Consider the following 8,103-nt stretch of genomic DNA (forward strand, 5'->3'; position numbering starts at 1 on the left):
TACAGGGCGCGCCAGCCGTCGTTCTTGATGACGTCCTTGAACACGCTGCGGATACCGTTGGGGTACTTGCCTGTGAAACGTTTAAGCAACGGTGAGACCGTGGCGGCCATGACGCACGCACGCACGCACGCACGCACAGATGCCATCAAGCGCGCATGGTTGCTCGGCGTTATTGGTGGAGAGCAGAGAAGAGTGGTAGATAGAGCGTACCCTCCGGAGCGGTCTGAAGCTTGGTCTTCAGGGTGTCGATGGGGATACAGCCCAGCCAGTTGAAGATACCAGCCATGCCACCAGCGAACAGGGTGCCCCATGCGCTAGGCTGGGCTTGACCTGCATACACCATATATAGACAACACCGTCAGCGCCAGAGGCAACATGGGCCAACATGACAGTGTAGCATAGTAACGTAGATACCCTCGGGCGTCATGGCGTGCTTGAGGATAGCGTAGGTAGAGAAGTAGAAGAAGGAAGCAACAGAGTCCCTGAGCATTGTGGCCATGTAGCCCTTGTTGACGTTGGCAATTCCACCCTCCTGTGGTTGTCGTTGCAAAAAAAAATAATAATAATTAAAAATAAATCAAGAAGACACCGCTTAGTGCAAGGGGCGCACCTTGTAGAGCTTGACAGCGCAGTCCCAGGGACCCTTGTACTGGCCAGTCTTGCCCTGGATCTGCAGCAGACACTTGACTCTTTCAAGTGGCGCCAAGATCGGAGTGGTGAAGATGCCCGAAGTGGCACCTGTTTGACCGCGTTGGTGAGCAAAAGTGTCACTGGCTCATGCTTGTTTTCGAAGTGCTGGGTAAAGGGAAGGCGCGGGCCGGCAAGGGGAGTGTACCGGCAAGACCGATTCGGACAAGGTCGAGGTTCTTGTAGGTGTCCTCCTTGCAGAAAATCTTCTGGCCGAACGAGTAACCCAAGAAGCACAGCGAGTACATCGGTGTAACGCCAGTCAGTGGCGCCACCATGCTGGAGGCGACAGAGAAGGGGTCAGTGAGTGGGCACAGCGGGGACAGGGCGGGGTACGCCAGATGTTAGAAAAATCACGAGCGATTGGGTTCAGATTTGGAGATGGGCGCTGTACCCCTTGTAGAGAGCGAGAGGACCTTCGGCCTTCATGGTCTTCATGGCGCAATCCCAGGTGCTCGTGTACGGAGGAGGCACACCGGGCTGCACGACCATGGTCTGCATGCGCACCTTGATCGTGTCCAGCGGGTGCCCAACGAGCACCAGGCAGGCACCGCCGAAGCCGCCCGCGATCGTGTCCTTGAGCACTCCTTGCGATTGAGACATCTTCTCTCTTTCTCTTCTCTACGTTTGGCAGCTGCGGCGGTGAAGAAGACAACAACCAAAAGAACTACGACAGCAGCGCGAACCCCAAGCCAGGCAAGGGAGCGACTACTTTCCCGGGAATGCCGCGATCAAAGCGCCAGTTGGGTGGCCGGAAAAAAGCCAGTTCTAATAACATGACGTGGCACTCCCCCGCCCGTTATTTTTTGGCGCCAAAGAGAAGAGGCCTAACAACCAGAGGCTCCAGCAACGCGTTCCGGAGCGCTTGGCGTGAAAAGGGCGCCAAACGGTGGTCACCCATCATAATTGATAAATATCCTGCAGTCTGACGACGTGCAAGCAAGACTGAGGACACAAGAAGACAAAGATGAAGCCGGTCGAATCCCATCTGCGCGATCTGAGCCTGGAGGAGATGCTCCAGCGGGCAAAGCGCCCCTTCCTCAAGGAGCTCAAGCTGGTCAACTACAGCCTCACCGACGTGCCCTCCAGCGTGTGGATGGCCACGAGGCTGCACGAGCTCGATCTGAGCAAGAACAGGCTGCGCACCCTGCCTCGCGAGCTCACCCAGCTCGAAAATCTCAGCGCGCTCTACCTCAATGAAAACGAGATCGAGGAGCTCGACCCGGAAATCTTTGATGGCCTGAACAACCTCGAGATTCTGGAGGTCGCTCAGAACATGATCAGGGATATCCCTGTTCGGTAAGCATTTCATTCCCCTGTCGGAATCTCATTCATCTCTCTTTAACCAACCTGAACGCACAGGCTGTGCTTGCACCACCCCTTCATCCAGCACCTGGATTTCTCCAACAACAAGCTGGACAAGATCCCGGGCGAGCTGACCATGCTGCCCGAGCTCACCTACCTCAACCTGTCCAACAACTACATTCAGGTCATCCCGAAGACCATCAAAAATCTCCAGGTACGCCCCCGTACTAACGATTTCATCTGATGTAAAGACCACCCTAACCTTTCATTGCTCGGCACAGAATCTGGAGGACTTCAAGATTGCCAACAATCTGCTCACCACACTTCCCATTCAGCTGGCCTCTCTTCCTCACCTGGTGCGCTTGTTCTCTCGATGAGATTCTTTGTCTGATTATCTGTCTGACATCTTTCTCCTGCAGAGGATCGTCGACGCCAGCGAGAACAGGCTCACGTCGGTCCCCGAGAAGCTGCTCTCGATCAGCCAGCACGCCCGCAAGGTGGCCCGTCGCAAGAGCAACCGCCGCCGCACTTTCCTCTCGATTGGCGGTACACCGACCTTCGCCTCCACCTCCACTTCACCACGCGCTTGCTTGAGTGATGGGCTCATGTACAACGTCGTGTCACCTGCAGCCTCGCTTCAGTTGTTGCTGGACGGCAACCCGCTCCACGAGTTCACGACGTCGTCCATGGCCAAGCGCGAGGAGATGAAGAAGCAGCACGCCGCGCTGTCGGCCATCGCCAAGGGGTCCTCCGCCGGCGACTCGCTCGCCACCTCGGGCGAGAAGAAGGCCAAGGTCTACACCATCGGCCTCCTCAGCGAGTCGGGCGCCGTCAAGCCGGCCGCGGCCGGGTCCTCCGGCTCCCTGGGCCTCCTCGGCTACTCCCGCTCCGTACGCGCCTCGCACCCAACTCGCGAGACTCAGTGCAATCGCTGCTCACCATAGCACTCGACACAACACACGAAACACGACACGACACGACACACAGACCAAGTGCACGGCGATCCAGACGCTGAGGGGCTACTTCACGGAGGGGATTGACGAGGACGACGTGCCCGAGGCCGATGAGGAGGAGGACAAGGAGAACGATGATCCCAACACGGACGACAGCGAGGCCGAGGAGTGGGAGGAGGAGCGCAGGGGCGAGGAGGAGCTCACCTACCTCGGCATCAAGGAGCATCTGGCCTTCCTCGACTACAACAACTACTTCATCAACACTGGTACCACCCTGCAGTCCAGTCAGTCAATCAAGCAAGCAATCAATCATTTGCAGTCAACCACTGACCACGCGCACGCACCGTCACATCACAGTGCACACGAACGTCATTGGCACGGACAGGATCCAGGGGCCGGTCTGCATCAGCATCGAGAAGACCCCGCAGCCGGGCACCTGCTGGTACCGCGCTCTCGGTAAGCTCCTCCTCCCCCTCAGTTGCTGCGGTGTCGAATCGAGTATGTTTTTATTTACGGAGATTTACCAAACGTATAGTGAGGACGACCAAGGGCGACCACCGCTTTGCGATTCCGGCCAGCTTCATCAAGCTGGGCAAGCACCAGACCTACGCCTCGTCGCAGCAGCTCCTGAAGGCGCTCAAGCAGCTCATCCCGCTCAAGCTCAGCGACCTCTGGGTCATCAGACACCCCTCGTGCCACCAGAAGCTCAAGCAGCTCGAGAGCAAGCTCGTACTCGCGCCCACCCTTTTATTATCATATAGAAATCTGTTTATGTAAATATTACATATTGTTAACTTTATTATTTACTTGTATATTTCTATACGCCGCCCGCAGTACTTCAATCCTCTCAGGTTCGGCATCCTGTACGCTCGAGATGGCCAGACCGAGAACGAGATCTACGCCAACAGTACGTCACCCGTTTAAACCAAACTCACCACTCACCGCCTGCGGCCGTGCATGCCGACTCTGAGTCGTTCTCATTTTTTGGCCGATGGCACCGAAATGTGTGCAGATCAGACGAGTCCGGCGTTCGAGGAGTTCCTGGAGCTGATGGGCACCAAGGTGGACATCGATACCTTCGACAAGCCCAAGGCTTACAAGGCCGGCCTCAACAAAGGCACGCATAAGCCCGCTCGCCTTCCCACCACCCTCGCATACCGCATACTTACCGCACACGCACCATCGCACACGCACACGCGTGAGCAGATGACTGCAAGCACTCGTGGTACACTGAGTACAGAGGATTCCCCATCATGTTCCACGTGGCGCCCTACCTCAACGCCAGCCCGTCCGACCCGCAGCAGCTGGGCCGAAAGCGTCACATCGGCAACGACGTCGTCACCATCGTCTTCTACGAGGGCAACTCGCCGCTCAAGCTCGACTTTGGCGGCTTCATCCGTACGTGCACCGCTCCCCCCCCCTCCCTTTCCTCTTTCCTACTCCAATTTCATTGGTCCCAAAGTTATAAAATCGCAAGCTGACCATCGGTTGGTTTCACAACCATCAACGCCTGCAGACGCCTACGCTGTGGTGCAGCCCAACCGAGACAAGCACGCGACCAACTACCGGATCTCGATGAACTACAAGCAGGAGGTGGTGCCGCCCACGCCGGAGCTGCCCGAGAACGGCGTCCTCTCCAAGTCGGCCTACTTCCGCGAGTTCCTCCTCACCAAGAGTACTTACGCCCCCCCCCCAATACCAGCCGACCGAGTGGACGTCTAACCATGATGAGCTCTTTTGGCAGTCATCAACGCCGAGTTCTGTTCGCACGGGTCGGAGAAGCTGCGACTGTTGACCACCTCCTTCAGGAAGGAGCACATCCTCCACTTCCAGGACATGTACCCCAAGGAGAGGGAGAGGGTACGATCCCTCCCTCCCCACAATCATCACCCTCTGCCTCAATCGCGTTGGGCTCACGCGGCTCGTGTGTGTGTTGCGTCTGGGCAGAGCCGAGCGGGTAAGGAGGCGATCAGTTCGCCGATGGGGCAGGAGAAGGGGGGCAAGGCGAGCGGCAGCGGGAACCACCTGCTGGGCCTCAACGACGACGCGTCGGCCAACTACTACCTCGACCCCAAGACCCTTTCGCGGTTCGTGAAGAAGATCCAGGAGGAGAAGGAGGCCGGCAGCGCCGAGAGCTCGCCCGCGCCCAACGAGAAGCGCAAGTGGTACCGCAGCGGCATGCTCATCTAATCATCATCATCATTGATGATCCCAACACACACGCCCTACCTATCCCAAGCCTTGGCGGCTGCTGGTCCTGTGTGCTCCTCATTCAAAAACAAAGGAATAATGACAACAAGAGAAAGATGACCACTACCATGGACATTAGCATCTCTTCCACCAGAAGTGATTCTATCACAACTGCAGGACATTCTATCACATATGCATATGCAATAGAATGTTTGCTAATATGTCTGCTCCTAGCCCCACAGATCATGTGAAGATGAATGCTGCAACAATTTGATATCAACTGAATGATAAAGAGCAGCTCCAGGCCACCCTCACAGTGAGCAGCCACCTCATTTCAAATGACCACAAGTTCTATGAGGTGCTCTACCTCTTCTCCATTCTCAACATCCTGCAGAAACAGTACACCAATTACAGTAGTATTAGGTGAGTACACACTACCATCACTCCACCATGCCTCCTTCACCATCCCCCACAGCACTCCTCACTTCATCAGCATCCACCTCTCCCATTACCCTCTCTCTCATTTGTCTCATCTCCTGACATCCTCCAGCCAGCACACCCCCTTTCTCCTCACCCATCTGTGCTTGCCTTCTGGTGTGGCAGGCAACTCTCAACCACTCAACTCTCAACTGCTCAACTCTCAACCGCTCTCCCCTCCTGATTCTTACTTCTTCACACATCAGGTCGGCTCCTCCAGCTGCGCAAGAAAATGAAAGAAACTGTTGGAAATTGCGCGCCAACCAACATTCAAAGATCAACCGGCCTATCCCCAGCGGTTGCGTCGCCTTTTAGAATAATCTATCCACGGGGAGCAAAGACTACCAGTTATTTAGTGCCATAAGCCTCCGCGACAATGCACTTGTCCCTGCTAGAAGAAGGGTCACTTCCCTGCTTGGCTCTGTTGTTCATTCTGGGCGCCATTGGTGCGCGAGCAGTCTTCCGCTTCCTCCGCGAAGAGCCCGAGCCGAAAACATCAGATGTTATCGACCGTGGCGACTCTTCGGTGCGTTCTCTTCAGGGGGAAACGAACCATTATGGACATATTTTCTCAACACAAAAACCCTCATTCAGGTGACCCATATCAAGCTACATACTTTCAAACAACCCGCTAGCGCTCAGACCGCGTGCTCCTTAAGCCCCTTCTGCGAGAAGCTCGAACTGTTCCTGCGCATGGCAGCCCTGGACTTCAAGGCCATCGACGGAAAGTACGCACAACTTTTTTGTTATTTTCCTGGAAATAATGAAAATATCATTAAAATCGTATCTCCGCGCGGCAGTGTGGTCACCGCGCCCAAGGCTAAGCTGCCTATGATCGAGCACGGCGAGAATCTGGTGCCTGATTCCGAGCTGGCCATCCGCTATCTCATCAACACCTTTGGAGAGAACAAAACACACCTCGGCCGCATCCGCATCAAGCTGACCCCCGAGGAGCAGGCACGCTCCGTTTTGTTGACCAACGTGACCAACGACTCCCTCTACCAGCTGCTCCTGCATGCGAGATGGGTGGACCTCTCGGTTTGGAACGTCGTCAAGGGTCTCTACTTCGGCGACCTTCCTCTCCCGTTCCGCCTTTTGATCGTTCCGTCCATCCGCCGAAATATGGTAGGGTGGTTGTGGGGCCACGGCTACTCACGCTACTCCCAGAAGGACAGAGTATGGTTAGCCCGACGCGAAATCGACGCCCTGGCCACCATTCTGGGCGACCACCCCTACTTCAACGGCGACGAGCCCACTCCTGTGGACGCTGCCGTCTTCGGCATCCTCGACAACTGCATCTACGGCATCGGCTCCGTTTACGGCATTCGCGACCACGTTCAAACCAAGAAGAACCTCGTCGCCTTCGTGGAGGGCATCCGCCAAGAGTTTTTCTAGAGTCCAGCCCAGTCTGCGCTCTCAGCGTCGCCGTGCGCGACACGGATTGCCAATAAAAAGAGCGCTTTTCAACAGCTTTATACCAACAACATGCGGATGAAGTGTTTTAATGTGAAAATCATCAAAAATGGCTGCCCATAGCTTTACAAAAGGAGGAAAGAGAGGTGGCGGGAACATGAGTGCAGAGGTTGTGGTGTATCTTGTGGTGGAGATGATAACGACGACGATATGTAGAATGTGGTGAAGATGTAGAATACAACACAATGTGGGTTTATGTGCACAACATGAGGAGTGAATGGACAGCACAGAGGGATAGAGAGAGTATGGAGACGGGAAGAAAAGACGAGCGCCGACGCACGCGGTGTCGCGAGCGACGATGGCTGGGTAGTGATGATGAGCAGAGGCGGTGATTGTGTTGCAGCTCGCGAGGAAGAGTGTGGAGGGATTAACCGAAACCCGCGAGGTCAGCGAGGAGATCCTTGAGCTCATCATTCGCTGCCGCATCTCCATGCATGAGTTCGAGTCCGTCTGTGCTGCTATGTCTAATTGTTTCCGGATGGGAAGGGAGAGGGTCAGTGTGGCTCTGAGTGACGGGAAAGCTTCGGGCTTACTGCATGCCATAGGCCGGTTGCGACTGATGAGACGACGACCCGCCTTCGTAATCACTGTTAAACCATCACGAATCGCACGCGCACACACGCGCACACGCAACGACGAGCCGCGGTTAGGCCAACATCAAACCCCCAGGCACGCGGGGGGGGGGGTGAAGGCCGTACGCAAAGCCGTTGAGCTCTGCCGCCGAGAGAGGCGGGAGGGCTGGAGGCGGCGAGGGCGAGCGGCCGGGGTAGGGCGGCGAAGGCGAACGGCCCGGGTAGGGAGGCGGCGAGGGCGAGCGTGGCGGCGGGGGCGACGGCACCCGCCCGTTCCGGAGAGACGACGGCTTCGAATCACCGTAGTTCGGCACCGACAAGCTGCTGCTTCCGCGCAACGAGGAGTGCTGTCGTGGGTGGGTGTGGGGGGGAAGGGAGAGACCGACCGATTAGCCGACCATCACAAGGCGGTGGGCGGTGGGTGAAATTGGGGGGGGGTGAAGGGG

At 56.4% G+C, this 8,103-nt stretch overlaps 3 protein-coding genes and 1 pseudogene across 3 annotated transcripts in view; 2 read left to right on the forward strand and 2 right to left on the reverse strand.

Moving 5' to 3' along the window:
* The window catches only part of ACA1_368430 (carnitine/acylcarnitine translocase, putative), a gene marked incomplete at both ends in the record, with an annotated part of 1,509 nt that extends 219 nt beyond the window's left edge, over positions 1 to 1,290 (reverse strand). The window contains 6 exons of the mRNA XM_004340104.1: positions 4 to 70; positions 211 to 330; positions 415 to 532; positions 611 to 738; positions 836 to 966; positions 1,082 to 1,290. Coding sequence (XP_004340152.1) covers positions 4 to 70; positions 211 to 330; positions 415 to 532; positions 611 to 738; positions 836 to 966; positions 1,082 to 1,290 — 773 coding nt within the window. The remainder of the gene's footprint in view (positions 1 to 3; positions 71 to 210; positions 331 to 414; positions 533 to 610; positions 739 to 835; positions 967 to 1,081) is intronic.
* Positions 1,291 to 1,654: 364 nt separating this feature from the next.
* ACA1_368540 lies at positions 1,655 to 5,135 on the forward strand (annotated as a pseudogene).
* Positions 5,136 to 5,988: 853 nt separating this feature from the next.
* On the forward strand, positions 5,989 to 7,007 carry ACA1_368550 (uncharacterized protein; the record flags this gene model as incomplete). The annotated part of the gene is given in 4 exon segments (XM_004340105.1): positions 5,989 to 6,058; positions 6,071 to 6,138; positions 6,255 to 6,340; positions 6,413 to 7,007. 4 exon segments carry the CDS (start codon positions 5,989 to 5,991, stop codon positions 7,005 to 7,007), a joined length of 819 nt encoding a protein of 272 aa, XP_004340153.1.
* Positions 7,008 to 7,614: 607 nt separating this feature from the next.
* Positions 7,615 to 8,103, reverse strand: part of ACA1_368560 (protein kinase domain containing protein) — a gene marked incomplete at both ends in the record, with an annotated part of 4,410 nt that continues 3,921 nt past the window's right edge. The window contains 2 exons of the mRNA XM_004340106.1: positions 7,615 to 7,672; positions 7,784 to 7,978. Of these exons, the coding sequence (XP_004340154.1) occupies positions 7,615 to 7,672; positions 7,784 to 7,978 (253 nt within the window). The remainder of the gene's footprint in view (positions 7,673 to 7,783; positions 7,979 to 8,103) is intronic.

This window comes from Acanthamoeba castellanii (genome assembly GCF_000313135.1).
Source record: "Acanthamoeba castellanii str. Neff unplaced genomic scaffold scf7180000084664, whole genome shotgun sequence".
NCBI lineage: Eukaryota > Discosea > Longamoebia > Acanthamoebidae > Acanthamoeba > Acanthamoeba castellanii.